Raw genomic sequence first — 21,116 nt, forward strand, 5'->3', positions numbered from 1 at the left:
CAGAGAGAAACATTGATGTGAGGGTGGAGCATCAATTGGATGCTTCCTGTATGCTGACCACCAGGGGATCGAGACCACAACCTAGGTTAATGCCCTGACCAGGGATTGAACTGGCAACTTTTTGGTGCGTGGGACAACGCTCAACTGAGCCACACCAGCCAGGGCTGACCTGTTTTTCTTCTTTTCCTATTTTTTTCGTCATTTTTTCTTCCTCTGATTTGAAAACACCCTTTACCTTCCACTAAATTTCCATGCTCAAGTGATGCTATATTTTAGGACTTTCTAAATTGTACATTGATGACTGTTAATTTATACTCCCAAGTTCAGACAGGGTTTGTAGTAATTGGAACATTAAAATATATTGTAATATTTGTTAGGGCTAGTTTCTTATCATTTATTTATTTTTCCTTCTTTCCTAGAACACTCCTGCTTATATTTGCTTTTTCATAAAGTTGATTTGTCTGGTTCCAAAATGTTTTTGGAATTTTTTATCAAAGTTATATTAAAGTTATGAAATAATTTGTAGGAAAATTACATATTTATTATTGACAGAGGTTTAAAGGGAAAATATCAGGTATTCAGAATATTACATATGAGTAAGGGAAACAAAGTAAATCATGAAACATGATTACTATATTAATGCATTTTGAGGTATCTACTTCTGAAGTAGTGATACTTCTAGTGGTTTTGGAAGAATTAAATAACTCATATAAGTTGGTTAAGCATTTAATTCTAGTTATGTATGGCTTTATGTGGTAACAGGATATAAATATGACTATGTCCTAGTAGAGACCATTAAATTTCAGATCTCAAAATACAGTTTTAATTATTAATTTATTTGTACACAGGATATATGGTTATCTAAGTTGCACACATCTGCAAAGTTATAGAAAGAGAAAAGTGAGTAAAACCTCATAATATTGGGAGGAAAGAGGGTCTAATCCAGGAGATTCTGAAAGTGAAGTCGAAGAGATGATAAACTCTGGCGACTATTTAGAATATGTGCTGTATTAGTATTCAGAAAGCCTAGAATGAAAAAATAAAGGACAGTGAGGTCAGCCATCGTGCTTATTGGAAAATACAGTGACTATTTGCATAGAATGTGATACGTTTTCATATTCTCAGCAATGATTTTTTTTTAGCTAAACTTATGTCATTAAAATCAATAACATGATATCTGCAAAGTTAAAAAAAATAAAAAAGGACACATTGTTTTGCACTCCCCTCCTCTGATGCCTGAGGCAGTTATCAAGGATTTAGTGAAGAAATTAAAGGAGCCCTAGTTCTTCATGTATTAACTTGACTATTTAACCGGATTGTAATTTTTTTATTCCTTTGATTTTTCTATTAATGTCTGTTTCCTTCTAAAAGCCTGTAAAGTGTGCTAGTGTAGGAATTTAGTTGTGTTTTCCTTACCATTGTGTCCCCGGGGCCAAGAACAGTGCCTTGCACATACAAAACATTCAATACATATTGGTTGAATGTGGATGTGCTACGTGCTTTAGGGAGGTGTAAAGAGTTCTTACAATCAGTAAGGTTAAATTCCTATCATGTGGAAATTGTTAAAGAACTCATAGTCTATGGATGATATGAAACTGCTATACAACCTTGGTAGTACCTGGAAGATCTTCATGTATTCATTAATGTGAAGAAGTTAATCCTCTGGATATTATTACCATGATTCAGGAGTTACACATTTGATTATATATTTTCATAGATTTCTAGTACAATATGGCATAGTGAAAAATATTTTCCTGAATCTAGTTTAGCCTTCCTATAAGACCATATCAAGTTGAAATCCTCTTAGCTACCATTGTTTATCTTCTTTTCCTACCCTTACATATAAAAATATATTTACAATGGTAGGCCATTGAAGTTAGAGATTTTTTATTTATTTTTATTTTTTGCAATTTTTTCCCTTTATTAATTAAGATATTATATATGTGTCCTTATCCCCCCAATGCCCCCCCCCACTCATGCCCTCACCCCCCTGCTCTGTGTCCATTGTTTAGGCTTATATGCATGCATACAAGTCCTTTAGTGTTCTCTCCCTCCTACCCCCCCACCCCCCACCCCAACCTATGGTCTGATCGATGCTTCTCTGTCTCTGGATCTGATTTTGTTCATCAGTTACGTTTTTTATTTTTTGTAAAGTCTATATATTTACAGAAATTCACTTGTTTGTTTAGGCTTATCTCTAAGATGAGGGGTTTATTTCTTTTATGGCCCATGACAAATGGAACCAATATATTCATTTATTTTCTCTCAATTGCACAAAAAGGTTCTTATATTATTGGAAGAAACAGATTTTCTTAAGGTAGTCATACAATGTTGCCTTCCTTTTAGCCTCTGTTTACTTTCTCACCTCTGTTGATTTATTCAGCTTGTAACCTAGAAACCAGCTAAAAAGGAAGGAAGTCAGAGATGTGTATTTCTGGGCAGTAACTAGAGTAGTTTCCTCTTCCTCTAACCTTGATTAGCTGTCAGAAAAGACCTTCGCTCTCCCCTCCCCCCCAACTAAAGAATTAAAAAGAAAAGGAAAGAAAAATTAACAGTAACTCTTCAACATTCTTTCTTAATCCATTAAGGAAGGTACAGATCAGCCATAAGGGCAACCAATTTAAAGAACTGAAATGCTGTTATCCTCAAATTGGTGCTTTTTATTGTCTAAAAGATGGTATCTATCACCCCAAATGAGTTCTAAGGACAGGAGAGAATGAAGAGACTTGATGTAAAAGCCCAGCAACTTAATGCTTGCTACCAAGTAGGTTCTCTAGTAGTATTTTGTTAGTTCATTCCTTTTGTTTGTATTAGAAATTTACCAGAGGACAAACTCAAATTCATATATTTATAAAATATGTCAAGTTCAACTTCAATATTAAAAAGATATTTGTGGCCCTGGCCATTGTGACTCAGTTGGTTGAGCATGGTCCTGTGCACCAAAATTGGTTCAATTGGTGAAACTGGTTGATTCCCAGTCAGGGCACATGCCCAGGTTGTGGGTTCAATCAATTGATGTTTCTCTCTGTCTCTCTTTCTCTCTCTTTCTCTCAAAAAAGTATTTTTTTAAAAAAAGGGTATTTGTGATTTTCAAGTAGTTACACCTCTATGCATTCTCATTTGCATTAAGAATTGATTGTATAGTGTTTCTTTATAGTACTGAAGCATCTCATTTTATTCCAGCCCTGATGTAGAATGAAATTAAAATAAATGATTTTAATTCTGTGTTTATTTTGATTTTATAAAAATTATCACAATCTATGTAATTAGGAATATATAAATATTATGGCAATTGTTAGCTAATTGTAGTTCTGTGTGTTATTTGATTCTGTAGGGGCCTGATAGTACTTGAGGAACAAAAACAGCTATTTTCAAATTTATATGAAACCTAAATTTATGTGAGATTGTAAGATGAATCCTGTAAACCAACAAACTCACTCTCTAATATACAATAAATGGTAGAAATGTAGTATGGAATGTATTTAAAATTTGGTAGTTTATAATATAATAACCCGCATAAAATATTTTGTGTTTCTTTGTTGTTTGGGGCTCATAATAAGGCTGCCATATTTATGCAGTTTTTTGGTTTTTGGTAACTTATATGACATTGCAAATTATTTTCCCCCCATATAGTGTTTTATAGCCATGTCTTACGTGAGTTGTTTATGAATGACTTCTTTGGCTGTTGTGTTTGATTTAATATTTACTGGACTCGTTCTTTGAAAAATACTTCTTTCTAAAGTTTTGTATTTTAGCACCATCAATGTTCTAAAGCTATATATTACTAACATTCTTAGAATAGCCATTATGCATATCTTGCATTTATAACAAAAAATGGATTGATCGAGATTTTTATAAGTGCAAGTCCATTATATACTAAATTCAAAATATCTTCAATAGTTAACTTGATGTTTTCCTTTAAAATGAAACTGACAGGACTGGTGGCTTGAAGTTTATCTCTTAACATGACTTGATGAATTGTTTGCATATGTGGTATAAAAAAAATCAATGTGAATTTGTAGATTTCTTGAAATTGAGATACCTACATGGGCCAAATTTATAATAAAATACAATTCACATACATCATTAAGAAGTGAATGTTTTCTTGCACTTGCAGGTATCTGACTTTTTTTCATATTTAGCGTGTGTATTACACATACAACAAACATCTCAAAATTCAGATTAATCATATTTCTGGTGCTCAGTAGCTATTATGTGTGACTAGTGGCTACCACGCTGGACAGTACGGTATAACTCCAGTTTAGAAAGAAGTTAAGAGTACATATTAGAGGGCTAGCCAGTTTGGCTCAGTGGATTGAACGTCGGCCTGTGGACTGAAGGATCCTGGGTTCGATTCTGATCAAGGGCACATGCCCAGGTTGTGGGCTCAATCCCCAGTGGGGGGTGTGCAGGAGGCAACCAATCAGTGATTCTCTCTCAGTGATGTTTTTCTCTCTCTCTTCCTCTCTGAAATCAATAAAAATAAATTTTAAAAAAGTGCATATTAGATAACATCAAAAAATACATTTCAGCTAAACTTATGTCATTAAACTTTTGTCAAATTGTAGAGTTTATTTATAACTAAATTATATTAAATCGTTTTTATAAAGAATGAAAATGTTCCAGGAATATTTTTTAAAATCTGCCAAAATTAATATTACCAGGTTTTTCTTTGCGCCTCTGAGATTGTTGGTTATGTCATTTGATTTCTCTTAGACTATTTTAAACTTTTTTCTTTAGGTTGTTTATATTAGTATATTTTTAAGGAAAAATGCTTATAATAATAATAAATCCTTTACTTGAAAACACTGAACGTATTTTTGATGATTTAAAGTTATGCTTAATTGTTGTCAATTTGAGAGAGATTTATATAGTATTTGTTTTCTGCACTTTCTCACCTTGTTAAATCTGGAAAGCAAAAACTTCATATTTGCATTTGCTTTATGAAGGAGACAGTAAACTTGAGCTTTCAGTCTAGCCACTAGTCTGTCTTTGTCTGTTGTTAAAATTATGAGCCAGTCTCTATGGCCGCAGCCAAATGAGTAATCACCAGTAATGTGACTCGCGCTGGAAGTGACTCCATCAGCACCTGTGACGGGGATTAGTTACAGTTTACAGAGCACCGCCTCTTCCCTTCTCTGTGTGCCCTGAGCCAAGTAGTCGTTCTCATTTGGGTGTCTGCACTGTTGGAAGCTACTGCAGTTTGTTTCCACGCAGACAGTACAGTGGGAAAGGCTTTCTCTAGCTGGTGGATAGCTGTTCTCTCTATTTGGAGTATCTTACTGGTTATGTAAGCGACCTCAGGAGAAATTATCCTGACCCAGATCGGAGGATGCAGTAGTGCTTCAGCTGCAGGATTTCTTAGTCGTTAACACCACACTGCTGATGACAAAGAGCGAGTTGTAATCCTCATCACTGCCGGGGTTGAGCCGGAGCAGACAGAAAATCGTCATTTGCTCGTCGGAGATTTGTTAGGTTCCAGCCTCTGCTTCGTTTTTGTGGTCTTGGCTTTTCCTCCTGTACAATGACGACGTTGCAAGTGATTTCAGAAATGCTTGGTTTGAGAGCCATTTGCCTGTGAGTTTGTGTTGTGTTGTCTTTTTTTTTGAAGACTGAAATAGTATTTAGGCTAGATAAAAAATACTGCTCAAGAACAAAATGGAAATACCAGCTGTACTTCTTGACCTTTAAAGCCGGGTCGTGGATTTCTGAGATTTAAAGATATTTTAAAATTATCAAGAACAAAGTACGGTTTGTATTTTTCTGCTTCCTTTTTCTTTTGTCTTAATTTACATTTGGTTTTGCTTCTCGGTCTTAGGAATTAAGGTCACCGCCTTTTATAGATCTAGCCTTAGTGTTCTTAGTTTTAAGAATTTTAAACTATTTCATTTGTTTAGAAAGTAGTTTATTGTGTGGGTAAATTCATAACACTGTAAAAAGATTATTTTAAAAACGAGTTTGTTTACAGAAAAATGTTTCAGATTATGTTTTTTAGAATATAATGTTTTAAGTGAGTGGGGGGTGTTTTCTGAGGTTTTTTTGTGTGTGATGTACTCCCATCCCCACCCCCAACTTGTTTGCTAACAGTATCGTGTTTTTCAATAGACCTGCTTGGGTGGGAATTTGGACTTTGTTCTTTCAAGTCACTCCAGGCCTCCCCCCACCCCCGCCCCCGCTTTTTTTTTTTTTTTTTTTACTTCTAAAATGTTGCTTAGATTGTTTTCTGTTTCAGTATATTCTTTAGCAAGATTTATATCAGATTTTTGTAGTTAATGAGCCCAAGTTTTGTACTTGAAAAAGAAATTAAATGTTAACCGGCGATTGTTAAAAACTCGGACTGCAGACGTAAACTCCATGAATTTCCAGTTAAATGTTAAATAGTGAGCTTTAACATGGGTTGTTTGACCAGCTGAGTTATGTTGGAGAGGTATAGCTGATTTGTTTTAAAAATGATTTTTCGAGGAGGGCTCATCTGTTTGCCTCTTCCTCATGTGAATGGAATGTGGTGCAGCATGGAGCCCCAAACAGGATACAGTTGTTCTAAGCATTCTTCCTATAGCGTGGTAGGCCCTACTAGAAATGCAGGCTCTAGAAATGCAGGCTCTCAACTAAGTTATTTATTTTGGCTGCAGACTATTCTTTAAAGTATTATTAACACCGACAGAGTACCTTAAAAAACCCTCTTAATTCAATGACAAAATTGAAAAAATATTGTTTAACTATGAATCTTAAATTTTAAATTAATTTGGATTTTCGAAGGCTTTTATCAGATGGAATAACATTGTTTTTTTATTAGGGCTATATTCTACTGTGACTTTCATCTGATGGTAACTCATTGCTTCCCCTTAGGCTATGGAAGTTCCTCATAGAATGATATATCTTTAGAGTCTTGAATTACTTAGTTATGCATGAGTTCTAGTTTCTTTACATTCCAGTGCACCTATACCCGTGAAATATTTAGTACAGATTCATAAAAGCAGTAGGATTCATTTTTTTATTTCTAAGTTAATGATGTTTTCTAAATGTTTGATTAGGCTATAACAGATACATCGTTGATTTACCACTTTAAAAAATTAGTATATGTTTTAACTACTTAGCTTTATATATTGTGTTTAATTTTCCATATAGTAGGGACAGCCACAGATTTTCAGGGTTTCTTGTTTAATATATATTGAAATATTTCTTTTAAAAATGTAAAAATATTTATCGGTACTTGGTGGGAACATATTTGTAGTTTAAATATAAGTGCACATTTAAAATTTGCAAGTTGTGGCCCTATTCGCTATTTAAGACACATGGCATACTTTTGACCTCCATTTGTACATGATTGCAAGTATTCCTATATCAGAAATAGAACATTATAAAAGTACTTTTTTAACATTGCTGGTAGTTAAATGCTACCATAAAATGAGAAATTCTTTTTAATTTTGGTCTAGAAACTAAGCTTTTTTCATAACTCAGTAATTTAAATTATAAGTTGGCCTGTTGAAATGTACCCTTAGAACTCTTGATGTACCTTAAAAAACAAGAGTTCTGAGAGATTCTCTTCACAAGAATGTTTTTCATATTATAAAATTACTTAGTCACATAGGAAATGCAAACCACCTGTATTATTTGCGTAAGAAAAAGGCACTCAGAAGAAGTTTGCTTTTTTTTCAAATCCTACTTAATTGAATTGTATCCTTAGTCATTTAGATAATACCTTTTGTAGACCTTTTTGTTAACCTTCATTCGGTGACCTGACTTGGTACTATTTGAAAAGAAATAGAGCATTTGCTAAAGTTCAAAGATTAAAAGTTCTGTAGAAGGTTCCAGTGTTTTCTAGTTGACTAAAAACTAAACAAAGATAAAATATGAAAGTGTTACGTATTTCATGTCAATCAGTCATATACTGTAGACATTTTAGAGTCTAAATAAAATACTCTTTGGTTACAAGCTTTAGTCATTTCTTGGGTAAAATTATGAATAGGACTTTATGAAATGATAATTTTAGGGATTTAGTCTTGGTAAATGAAAGTGTTAGATGGCAACAGTAGTAGCAGGAGATAGCTAAATAATGGGGGACTGTGTTTTGAAATGTAATTCTAACCCATATAAAAATAGTTTTGATGTATATGTAGTACATTTCCTTAAAAGGTCAGCCCTAGGACAGGGGAGGGAGAATCTTACTGTGATTCTATTTTTTAAACATAAATACTGAACATTTAAGTGGGAATGTAAGAATATCATGATTTAATTTAGGAAAGAGGATATTACTTTTAAATTCACGGTGGATAGTGTAGAAATAAGGCATGCTTTAAATGCTTATTCTCTTATTACATATTTGTTAGGCTCCTCAATGAATTGAATTGAAAGCTTTTAAAAGGAATTTTATAAATATAGAAATTAACTCCTTAAAGGCCATTTTGAGCTAAGGATCTTGAAAAGTTTTTCCTCGGAGTGTTTATTGTGATTGCCAAGATGTTATATTTAAGACATTATAAGAAATGGGGGAAAACACTATGGCTTTTGGATCTCCAGGGGATTTTTACTGTCTGTGCCAAAAGCTTTAGTTTACATAGAAACAGTCTCACGGTTGCCTTGTAAGCAAGAAAATTTTATCCTTGATAAAAGTAATTTAAAAACTGAGTTGGTTGTTAATACCATTTTCAAAACTTAGATTCTATTATAGTAAAGCCATGGTTTGTAAGTTTTAGAACAGTATCATGAATGTAAGACACTTGGTTTCTACTCTAACTGCTTCCACTTCAAAAGCGAGTGTTACAGTCGTTTTAAAAAATGCATGCATAATACCTTTATTTCCTTCCTCTTCGTTTCCTGCCTTTCTCACTCCCTCCCCCACGTCAAGGTATGAGTGAAATCCTTTATGTAAAAGATGAGTGTTTAATCAAATGAACATGAATGCTCCTCCCCCCATCCCTCACCCTCGGCCCCTTCCCCCTTTTTAAGTAGGGGCGATCTGGAAAGACTTTACTGAAAGGTGGGTTTTGTGTAATACTTCTTACATCTCTCTGCTTTTCCTGTTCCCCTCCCCCATGTGGCTCTTACTGAAGCAGCTGGATTTTTATTTGTGCTGTGGGTAGGGACAGGGGCGGGGAGTGGGTAGTACACAGGGCGGAGTTAAAAGACCAGATGCATCCTGATCATTGCCAGTCCTTGATGTAAGTGAGCTGGGAAAAAAATTATGCGTGTAAATTGTAACTACTCTCTTTTATAAAGAATAATACTCAAAAATTTTTAAATGAGATGGGATAAATATTTTTACCCAGTTTACTTTTTCAGAAGCAATTTCTCCTTTTTTAATCTTAGCAGAATTTTTTATACACATTATGTTTCATTATACCCCACAAAAAATAAACTGCGGCTTAATATATTAAAATTTTTTCATCATCTTTGGTAAATCTACTTCATTCCTTTTTAATAAATACAAAATGTATTGTATGAATAAAAACATTATCCTAGAACTAGATTATAATATGGAAACTAATTTTAATTGATATCCTAAAACCATTATAATGTATTATAATGTATCTATATACCCTTCATGTTTTTAGGGTAAAACCCAGAAAATAACCATTAGAAAATTTTTTTATCTCTTACCAGATATTCAAACCCCTGGTTGAAAAGCATGTACCCCGTTCAATCACTGCAGTAGAATTCCTTGTAGATAAACAACTGGATTTTTTAGCCGAAGATAGTGCCTTTCAGCCCTACCAGGTAAGAAATTTTACGTTTCTTTCGGAAGTTAACTCTAAATTAAACTTCACTGATATTCAGATATTCTTTTAAATACTCAATTTCAGCTAACATGTAAGTGTGCACGGAATTCAATACATTTTGATCATAGGGAAATGATTAATTTATTCAACCAACCAATATATACTGAGAATTTATTATGAGTCAGGCAGCATTCTGTCACTGGGAATATACAAATGAGCAAAAAAAGTCTCTGCTATGCAAAATAATCATTGTTAGAAAATAACTCACTAAATATTAGTATATATTATCTTTTTCTCCAGCTCTAAAAGAATTGGGTGAATTAATGTTATGAAATTAGTATTTACTATATGCATGCATAGCAGTTTAGCATAATAGTTCATTTTATTTTTAAGTGGGCATATTCATTAAATTGTGATTAATTAAAATACAAATACATTTAATTGGGAAAACGTTTTCTAGTAGGCTTTTAGAGTTAAATCGTGAAGAAACTCATTAAAAGTCGTGTAAGCTAAATGTTAAATTTTCTATGACATGCTAACAGTTTTTTTACGGTAGAAGTAAAAATTTCACAGAAGTTTGTTTCTGTATATTTGGATTTTAGGTTAAATTTAATGTGTGTCTTTTATAGGTTTTTCTTATATGTTTAAAACAATGTAGTAATTGCATTGAGAAAAAGGATAAGTGAACTAGTTTGACTTTTTTTTTAATGGGGCTGAAAGTCTGTACTCCTAATTTATTTCAGAATACTGTTTTTTTCAATAATAAAATGTTAGAGGCATTGTTTCCATGGGAAGAACATGAGCTTGAGTTAATGAGCAGTGATTTGTTGTGTGTGGAGTTATAATATTTAGGGAATTAGTTATTTGCAACTTCTATTAGACCTACTAAAATGAGATAGTTACCTTAGTCAAATATCACTTCCTATTTTAAACTCTACATAGATGTGTTTTGGTCTTTTCACATTACTTCATTAATAAAAGGCCTCATTTTTGTCCTGTTACCTTTTGCACTTTGTGTGTAGCCAAAAATTCATAGCAAGTCCCAGTTTAATAGTGGAGGTGTTAGAGCTTTTCCCTTGGGTTTTATTTTGTTTTTAATTGTGAATGCCATTTAGCTTACTATATGCCTTAACTATAATTTGTTTTATTTATTTTAGTGGGAATTAGACTAGGCAAGTCTAGGTAAAAATCTGTGGTTTCTGATTAGCAAGCACTCTGGAAGTTTCAGCTTGGATTTGATTTAGAGAAGTGAAATCATTATGTAGAAATTACTTTAAAAAGCTAGACCCTTTGCCAGATGGCCTAATACTCTACAATATGTATATTAAAAGTTATAATGATTAAAAGAATGTGCTAACATTTCATAGGTTTGTGGGTGTGGTATTTTTTTTTTTTTCATTTTTAAAGCTGTTTTAGAGTCTGATAATTCTATTGTTTTATTAAAAATAAAGGCACACGCCCTGGCCGGTGTTGCTCAGTGGAAAGTGTCAGCCTGAGTATCGAAAGGGTCTTAGGTTCACTTCCTGGTCAAGGGCACATACCTGGGTTACAGATTCAATCCCCAGCACCAGTCGATCTCAATCAGTCTCAATCAATCTCAGTCTCTCTCTTTCTCTCTCTCCCTCCCCCTTTCCTCACTTCCCCTCCCTCTCTTTCACCTTCCCTCTCTTCCTTCCTCCCTCCCCCTCTCTCTAAAAATCAATGGGAAAAATATGCTCAGGTGAAGAGTAACAAAAATAATAATAAATAAAGGCATAAGAGTACTATTTGTTTTGGTAAACTGTATGATTATATTTATTACTAAGCTACTTATATTGCTATGCTAGTATAGATAAGTCGACCTTTGTCCTACAAGGATGCTATTTCTTCCAGAAGTAAAGTGATTCACTTGACATTTTAACCATTTGTGTTTCAGGAATTATGTAACTGCAGTTCTTAGAAATTGGAAGGAGTAAGAACACTTGATTTAGGATCCAGCATATCTTTAGAATTTCTTATTAGTTTTAGAAGTAATAGATGGTTTGCTATTGAGCTTTTTGTGTGTGTTTTAATTTTTATGTTTAGTGTTTTTAATTGGATTAAAAACATATGTACATAGTAGACTCTTGCTATAATGTTTTGATTGAAAATTTACTGCAGAGACCTAAGATGGCTTAGTAGTTCTTAAAAAATGTTTAAATGAATTTGGAAAATATAGACATAGTCTAGGTAAAGGAAGCAATTTTAGAGTTAATATAATTAGAATAGCTTTATCCCAGAATGCATTTCCCAACCAGTTGTCCAAACAGTACATTAAATTCCTTGGCATCTTAAACATGGCAGCTGTTACTGGCATAGATTTTGTAAATAGTGTCTTGACATATCTTAATCTTAGGGTAATCTGTGTAAGTCAAACGGGTTTGGGGAAAATTGAACAAGTTTTTAAATGGTCTCCTTGTTTTTTTCATCTTTAGATTTCATGAGGTAATTTCCTCCTTTTTTAAAAAAATATTTTTATTGATTTCAGAGAGGAAGGGAGAGGGAGGGAGAGAGAGAAACATCAATGATGAGAGAGAATCATTGATTGGCTGATGAGGCAATTTCTTCTGAATCTGGGTGTTAATTGTCCTTTATAGACTTAGTGTGATGAGGAAAAGTCATCTTTGGAAATGGCCTTTGTGTATACAATGATGAGCATACGTAAGTAGTGTATTTAAAATTCCCATAAATGATGCTGTGCTGTGAATCTAATTAAATGTTTTTTGTAGTGGGAATTTCCATCTGTCATCTTTCTACTTGAGTTCTTAGCATTTTTATTTTTTTAATATATTTTTATTGATTTCAGAGAGGTAGTAAGAGATAGAAACAATAATACTGAGAGAGAATTATTCATCAGCTGCCTCCTGTATGCCCCACACTGGATCAACCCCACAACCTGGGCATGTGCCCTGACCAGGAATCAAAATGTGACCTTCTGGTTCATAGGTCAGTGATCAACCATTGAGCCACACTGGCGGGCGAGTTCTCAGCATTTTATTCTGTAGTAATATGCTCCCTTTAGTTTCTTTAATAGTTGCATAGACCTATTTTTTTCTGGCTTAGTTCCTATTTTTTAGTATATCACAATGATAACATATTGTAAGATAATGGTTAGGAAACAGATGACTTGGAATTAATACAGATATTTTCACTTTTAGGTCACCAGTTTAGGAAACAGATGACTTGGAATTAATACAGATATTTTCACTTTTAGGTCACCAGTATGAGTCCTACACTTACCTCTCTGAATGATCTCAATGCATTGAATATCAGATGGCATGTATTAAGTTAGTTGATACGGTCAGGTTTTTTTAAGTGACCTGTAGTTGGAAGATTACAATACAGCCATCATAGATTACAATTTTTAATAGTTTGGAAAAAAAGTTGAATAAACAGAAAAATCAAACCAATATGTTATAGACAGTATAATGGATGCATATCAATTAAACAACTGAAGCAGCATACCATGGTATTGTTAATTCTATTTTTTCATTCCATTTGCACACAAATGAGTTTTTGCTTCTGCCTTTTAGATTTCCTGATCTTGCTTGGCTGCAGTAAGTTTGAAGTAAAGGGGTAGGGGGAAAAGAGAGGAAGTAGGAGGGAACTCTGCATATTCTTCTGTCTTTTAGCTGCCTGAGAAGAAGGAAGAAGAAAAAACCGAATAATTGATTCTTAAAGGTGCTTTTTATAGTTCTGGGTTTGTTTTTTGTCATTTGAGTTATGATTTCTTTAGTATTGTTACTTTGGGAGGTAATTACAAACGTTTTTAAAAAATGTTTCCATTAAAATGTAAAATTATGATCAAATTCATATAAAAACTAGTTATATAATGAAATATGACATTGAACTTTTAGCATGATTTTGAAATCATCTTGCCTTGGATTTTGGCTTCTGGCCATTAACACCTACAGTTTTCAGATTGGTTGCTTCATAGAGGATATAAAAATTATTTTTTACCTGAAAATTGTACATGACTGATATCATTCATCTTGGTTTAGTCTGCCTTATTAGTCCAGTATTTTCCAGGGATAACAATCCTCTTTGCTTTTTTTTTTTTTTTTAAATATATTTTATTGACTTTTTACAGAGAGGAAGGAAGATAGATAGAGAGTTAGAAACATCGATGAAAGAGAAACATCGATCAGCTGCCTCCTGCACACCTCCCACTGGGGATGTGCCCACAACCCAGGTACATGCCCCTGACCGGAACCGAACCTGGGACCCTTCAGTCCGCAGGCTGATGCTCTATCCACTGAGCCAAACCGGTTTCGGCCCTCTTTGCTTTTAATGGTAATGGAGGAATAATACAAAAAGCACTAATTTAAAACCATTAGAGATTTGAAGCAGAATGTGCCTGTTCAAAATTATGCTTTCTGTTTATCTTACTGTATTTTAAAAATTCATTGTAGTGAGACATTTTCACTAGAATAGAGTAGAATCATCCTAGAACTGAAGGAATGATTCTCTCTGAAGTTCTGGGTTATAATAAACTGATCAAAGGTTAGAAATAAGGTTATTAATACTACAGTGTCTGTCATAGAATATAGACATGGAACTACCTTATTAAACATTAGATATTGTGCTGTGAATTGCTGGTTAAAGGGGAAAAAATGGGTGGAGCAAACCTGAGTATTTTCTTATTACCTGGACTAAATATTGCCTAAAGTGTTGAACAGAGAAGAGTCTTACATTATTTAGTTAATGAATGTGTCTGGACTTTATCAGATCTGTATATTTATCATTCCGTAGTCCTCCAGTGAGAAAGTTCATTTCCCCGTTTGAGTCCATTTTGATCCACAATTTTTCCATCACTGATTTATAGAAATTTATTGGCTATAGTTTCAGAATATCCCTAAGATAGTTGTTGCTCAACATACCTGGTTTACTAAAAACAACTCAGTTGATTGCCCAGGATAAGTTGCTAATAGTTTAGATAGTGGAGTGTAGCAGAGATGTCTTTTTTTTCTTCTAAATTTTTGTTATTGTCCTATGGAGTTTGGAGTTGCTTCACAACCAAAATAAGATAATGTGATGGAGGGTGAAATTTAGCCCTTAGTCGGCTAAGGTAAACAATTAGTTGGGGCCTAAGGGTCCCGGATTTGATTCTGATCAAGCGCACGTACCTCAGTTGCAGGCTCCTCCCCGGCCAGGGCCCAGGTTGGGGCACCTGCAGGAGGCAACCAATCGATGTGTTTCTCTCACATCAGTATTTCTGTCTTTCCCTTTCTCTTCCACTCTCTCTGAAAATCGATGGAAAAGTATCCTCGGGTGAGGATTTAAAAAATAATAATTAGCTGGTTGTTTGGTTGTTACTAGCCAAATGTTATATTTGGAATTAAATTAAATATTTGCCATAAGTGAGCCACTGACAAATGTTTAAAAATCTTGTTGGTAGTAATATGTCTTATAAGCACTTTTTCCCCCCAGGGTTCTAAGATGATACTGCTAATAGTTTACAGAAGGACATAGACAGAATTTTGTGTTAGTATTATTTGGGTGGGTAGAAAAAAACTTTTTCTTTACTCTCACTTCAGATATATCACTTTAGAGCAATTTAAAACTATAACATTCTTACAGATGAAATGGGAATTTGACCTGGTCCAGGATTTATTAGTGTAGTTATGTAAATGGTTCTGTCCCAGAGTTCTTCTGATTTGTTTCCTTTTCTTTCTGGTATTAAAAATCGTTACACCCCTATTAATTTTACTAAAGGAAAAAAAATAAATTGACATCCAGAAACAGCCCAGCAAACTGTTACTATTTGTTAAAGATAAAAATTTGGATGTTTTTTTTTTAAATTTTTGCAATGATAATTAAACTTGATCTTAAGAGAGATGTTTTGTAAGAATTATTATGAAACACTGGATATGGAAGTAGAACTCACCCACACCCCCATACCACCATAAATGAGAGCATCTTCATTGTAGTTGTGATAGACATAGCCCAGATCAGAGAAGTAGGGGCTAGAGAGCTCTTGGTGTTCCACTGACTTTTGATACTTGGTTTTTCCCCCAAAAGGAAGTATTTAAATGGAAATTTTATACTTAGGCTTACCCCTAATTTTTTTTAATGTCTGGCCTTGGAAATATCTCACTGACTTGATTCATTTAACAGTTATTTAAATTCTGTGGTTTTCCCATTCACAACATCCTGCTAGTTGCTTAATGGTTTTAAAAAGTTGATAAAAGTATAAGTCCTTTTTTCCCCCAAGGAGTTTGTTATATTCTAGAAGAACTCATATAAAAACAATTTCCTTGAAATATCTTGATTTACGTAATCAAAAAAATACATAGTAAAGACAAAGAAAGAAGTCAGTAAAGATTGAAATGGTTAAAGAAGTCTCATGAAGGAGGTAAAACTTGGAACAGGATTCATTTTAAAGGAGATGGAAGTGCAAGACAGGGAGCCTAATGCAGACATTTGGCAGAAAGGACAGCATGATCAGTGATAGAGAAGGTAGATTTAGGGGAAAGTAGAATATCAGCCTAGCTAGAGAAGGGAGTTTTTTGAATAGTAGGCATCATACTAAATAAATAAGTATTCTGGGGCCAGATAAAAGAGGAAAATGGTCGCTAAGTACAGTTACTAACTGACTTATCTTGTAGGCCATATGAATTAATGGAGGTTTTGAAGCAAGAGAGTAACAAAATTTTCTACATAACAGTGACATCTGTTTTGTAATATATAAGAAGCAGTTACTTGATTGGGTCTTCACTAGAGTCTTTTTTCCTAGAGAATCATCAGTCTAGCATAATTTTGATGACCATGAATTTTCAAGTCAATTCATGTAGATATATTTCAAATTCAAGCTTTGTTGTTTGTTAGTTTGTGACATTGGGAAAGTCTAAAGCACTCAAAATAAATGGTTTCCTCATCTGTAAGATAACCATACTATCTCCCTTAGGGTTGTTATGAAGAATAAATAAAATGATACATTGAAGAGTTTATTACTACATAGAAACTGCTCAGTAAAAGGTAGCTATTTAGACATGCTCTAAATTTTTATTTTTGTAGATGTTATCTTAAACCTTTTTGATAGATATTTAAACGCTTCCTACCATACACTGCAACCATTGGACATTACTCTGCCCCTCTTACTTTTAACCGTCTGTCTTATTTGTCTTTGGGGCTCTTGCTATATTCTTTTCTGCATCTGGTGCTAGATAAACAATCACTCTCAGTATAAGCTATGGTCAATGTAAAACACAACATGTTTTCATAGTAGTGTTCTCCCCACCCCACCCCCCCTTTTTTTTTTTAAATATAAGATTCTATGGTGGTTTCTTAAACTATTATTTTAAGGAAATAATATTTAAAAAGATGTGGAACCCTTGTGTGGTACCTCCCACAAAACATACGTTTTTTTCCCCCCACAGGGAAAGAAAGGTATAAGCTCCATTTGCTGCAGATAGTTATTTGTATTTCAAAAAGTATAAGTCATATTCAGACAAGTTACAGAATTGTTTTTGGGGGTGTGTGTGTGTGTGTATGTGTGTGTTTAAGTTTGTTTATTTGTTTGGCTTTGGGCTGATAAGGCTATGTAGATGAGTACTATAAGTTTGGAAGTCCTCTCTAAGCTTTGAATAAGAATTGAATTAAATGACCTTTGAGGTTCCTTTCAGAATACTTGGAGCCATACTTCTGCGAAATTTCTGATTTATTTTAGTCTCATGGATGAGAGACATTCAACCTAAATCTAGGTTTATTTTAAAAGAGAGGACTATTGAGTTTAGGCAGTGCCAATGCAAATCACAGTTATGCAAAATTGTAATAGCAGTATTGTTTGGATTAATATTACTTAATCAGAGCTCTGTATTCTGTACGTTTGTATATTTGTTTCTGAATTGTATTTTGACAGAAGTTGAGCACATTCTCAATTAGTCCCTGAGTTTTTTATGCATTTCCCTTTATTTCACTTTACCTTCATATTAGCATTTGATTGAAATTTAGAGGTGCCTTATTGCCATAAAGCCATTAAAAATGACAACTGTGAACTTGTAGCATAATACACTGTGCCATGAGTGTGAAAAAATAAAGGATCATAGCCATAGCTGTGAATTGACTGCTGGTGGATTATTGGTAGGATCAGCATCTGTGGGGAGGCAGTGGCCTGGGGGTGGTCTAGGGGATGAGGCCAGAGCAGGAAGCTACTATTGTGTAGTACTTGGCTTTATTCCATTTCTAGTCAAAAGTGACAGCTTGCAATAGTGGAACCAAGCTGAAACCTAAAAAGTAGAATGAACTACAAGAAAAGGGGAACCAGTAGCTAAAACAGTCATTGTACTTCCTTATTTAAGTAGGCTTTTTTAAAATTTGAAGTTGGTACATCATGTTTTAATATTTAGTAATTTTGCTCTGTACTCTAAGTATTCCTTTATCTCCCACCTGCAGATTTTATATAGGCATAATTTCAAAGTTAGTTATAAATATGCATACTAAAGTCCCATAAATCCAGGTATGTTGATTTACCCCAAATACATATCTACTGCCATTAAACAGGGAGTTCTTCATTTGTAAAAATCGGTTGCAAAACTTGTGTGTTGAAGATGTACCCATGGAGTCCAGGAACATGTTATTTTGACTGAAATTTGGCACAAGTGTGAGCTGTTCTGCAATATTCAGATTAAAAACATTCATAAGTCACAGTCTGCAATAGTTCTCTCCTGGTACCAAATCTGTTATGATCATATGCTGAAAAATCTGCCAGTCTCTTTTTAATTTTTTGTGCCTGCTGGTATGAATTTAAAGTATGTGAAATTATGCTATAGACATCAGATTCCAAATATTCTAAGCCATCACTAGTTACCATTTACAAAGATTTTCTGGTTTCTGCCAGTGAAAATGTATTAATATTATTTATTTATTCCTTCTGCCCAATTGCAGATTCTTGCTAAAGCACAGCCATATTATTTATTTATTTCCCATCACTATCTATCTCCCCTGTACCCTCATAGCCATATTATTTAAAATCTGAAAACTAAAACTTTATTTCCCAGTTTGTTAACATTTTACATTTGTAAAGTTGAACAATTTCCAAACTATTTTCATGTTCATTATTTTGATTAATTTTTATGTTAGCCTTATGAGGAGAACAGATTGTTTTATTATCTTAGTTTTGTGTAATGCCATCGGGTTATATTAATTTATTTAATGTATACAAGTCTTTGGTAAGTAACTTAAAAATAAATGGGTAGCAGAAATAGAAGCTCACTTAAATTAAAAAGGATTGTGGGATATTATAAATATTTAACAGGCAATGTCATGGACATCCATAGCAGGAAAGTACAGCTAAACCTTATTCAAAGTGGAATTAGGAACTAGAAAGTCAGGAACTCGAGTCACATATTCTATTCCTTCTTTTATCCCCTTCCTCAATCTCCTTTCTACACTCAGGTTTCTTCTGCTTACTCATAAGTTTTGCTTCTCATAATACTAGTTTCCATGTGACTTATGTGTGTCAGTGTTTATTCTCCCACCTACCCCCACCCTTACAAGATCTTTAGGTCTAATATTTGTGTTTCTTAGTAAAACTAGAGACAGAGTATAGGGGAGGGCGGGAAGAGATTAACCAAAGATCTTATATGCATACATATTCATGCACAGGTGGGGTCCCTCGGCCTGGCCTGCATCTTCTTGCAATCCGGGGCTCTTCAGGAGATGTCGGGCTGCTGGTTTTGGCCTGATCCCCACAGGCCAGGCCGAGGGACCCCATCAGTGCACAAATCCATGCACTGGGCTGTAGTTAAACAATAACTCCCCACTTCTCAATACTGTCTTCTCCGCAGCCCCAGGTAGCTGCTGCTCTACTTTCCTAGTCTGTACTTTCTTTGCCTATTCTAGATACCATATATAAGTAGAAGTATATAATACTTGTTCTTTTTTTTTTTGGACTGGCTTATTTCACCTATTATGTCTTTAAGTTTCACTTGTGTTATAGCATATCAGAATTTCATTTCTTTTTATAGCTTTATATTTTATTTTATGTATGAATCATTTTTTGTTGATTCATCTATTGATGGACATTTGGGTTGTTTTCACCTCTTAGCTATTATGAATAAAGCTGCTATGAACATTGGTATACAAATACAAGTTTGAGTCTTGCCTTTCAATTCTTTTTTTATTATTCTTTATTGTTTAAAGTATAACATAAGTCTCCTTTTCCCTCCATTGACCTCTCCCTGGCCTCCCCCACCTCCCAGCATGTGGTCCCCCCCCCCCCCAACTGTGACCATTGGTTTTACTCATATACATACATACAAGTACTTTGGTTGATCTCTTATCCCCTCACCCCCTGCTTTCCCTCATAGGTTGGACAGTCTGTTTGATGCTTCTATGACTCTGGTTCTATTTTGGTTCCTCAGTTTATGTTGTTCATTATATTACACAAATGAGTGAGATTTATTTTACTGACTGGTTTATTTCTCCAGTTCTATCCATGCTGTTGCAAATGGTAGGAGTTACTTCTTTTTTACAGCAGCCTAGTATTCCATGTGTAGATGTATCACAGTTTTCTAATCCACTCATCTACTGATGGGCACTTAGGCTGTTTCCAAATGTTAACTATTGTAAATTGTGCTGCTATGAACATAGGGGTGCATATATCCTTTCTGATTGGTGTTTCTGTTTTCTTGGGATATATTCCTAAAAGTGGGACTACTGGGTCAAATCGAAGTTCCATTTTTAAATTTATTGAGGAAACACTATGCTGTTTTCCACAGTTGCCTTTCAATTCTTATGGGCATACATCTAAGAATGCAATTGTTGAAGCATTTGGAAATTTGTGTTTTACTGTTGATGAAGATCCAAAAACTCTTTTTTCTACAGTATCTGTACCATTTTATATTCTCACCAAGAAGGGTTCCAATTTCTCAATATCTAAGAATACTTGTTTTTCATTTTCTTAAGAATAACCATCCTAATGGGTATGAAGTTCTTTGCCCATTTTTTAGTTGTTTATTTTTATTGTTGAATTTAGGAGTTTTATCATTCTCTATTTATCAGATAGATGCTTTGCAAATATTTTCTCCCATTCTTTGGGTTTTCTTTTCTCTCTTAATTAAAAAAAACAACACTGAATTCTTTACAGTTTAATAGTTTTTTATGTATAAAGTTTTTAAATTTTTATGAAGTCCAATTTACCTATTTTTCTTTTTTGCATATGCTTATGGTGTCATAACTGAGAAATTAATACCAACTTCAGCATCATGAAAAATTTCATTTAAGAGTTTCATAGTTTTAGTGCTAGTGTACATTTAAGCTTCTGGCCCAACTTTAATTAATTTCTAATATAGTTATAAGGTAAGAGTCCAACTTAATTTTTTTTCATGTGGACATCCAAGTTTCCAACACCATATGTTGAAAATATTTGTCCTTTTC

General features: G+C 33.9%; 1 protein-coding gene across 8 annotated transcripts in view; it reads left to right on the plus strand.

Moving 5' to 3' along the window:
• JMJD1C (jumonji domain containing 1C) overlaps window positions 1–21,116 on the plus strand; it is a 260,540-nt gene that overhangs the window by 161,675 nt on the left and 77,749 nt on the right. For 4 of the 8 annotated variants that reach the window (XM_059662587.1, XM_059662585.1, XM_059662586.1 and 1 more), the window contains one exon: window positions 9,604–9,717. Coding sequence is in view for 2 of the 8 variants with exons in the window: in XM_059662585.1 (XP_059518568.1) it covers window positions 9,604–9,717 (114 nt within the window). In the remaining 6 variants the exon portion in view is untranslated. Of the gene's footprint in view, window positions 1–5,155; window positions 5,752–9,603; window positions 9,718–21,116 lie in introns of those variants that run through there. The other 4 variants (XM_059662589.1, XM_059662593.1, XM_059662590.1 and 1 more) reach the window with 3 other exon arrangements.

This window comes from Myotis daubentonii, chromosome 13 (assembly GCF_963259705.1).
Source record: "Myotis daubentonii chromosome 13, mMyoDau2.1, whole genome shotgun sequence".
Taxonomy (NCBI): domain Eukaryota; kingdom Metazoa; phylum Chordata; class Mammalia; order Chiroptera; family Vespertilionidae; genus Myotis; species Myotis daubentonii.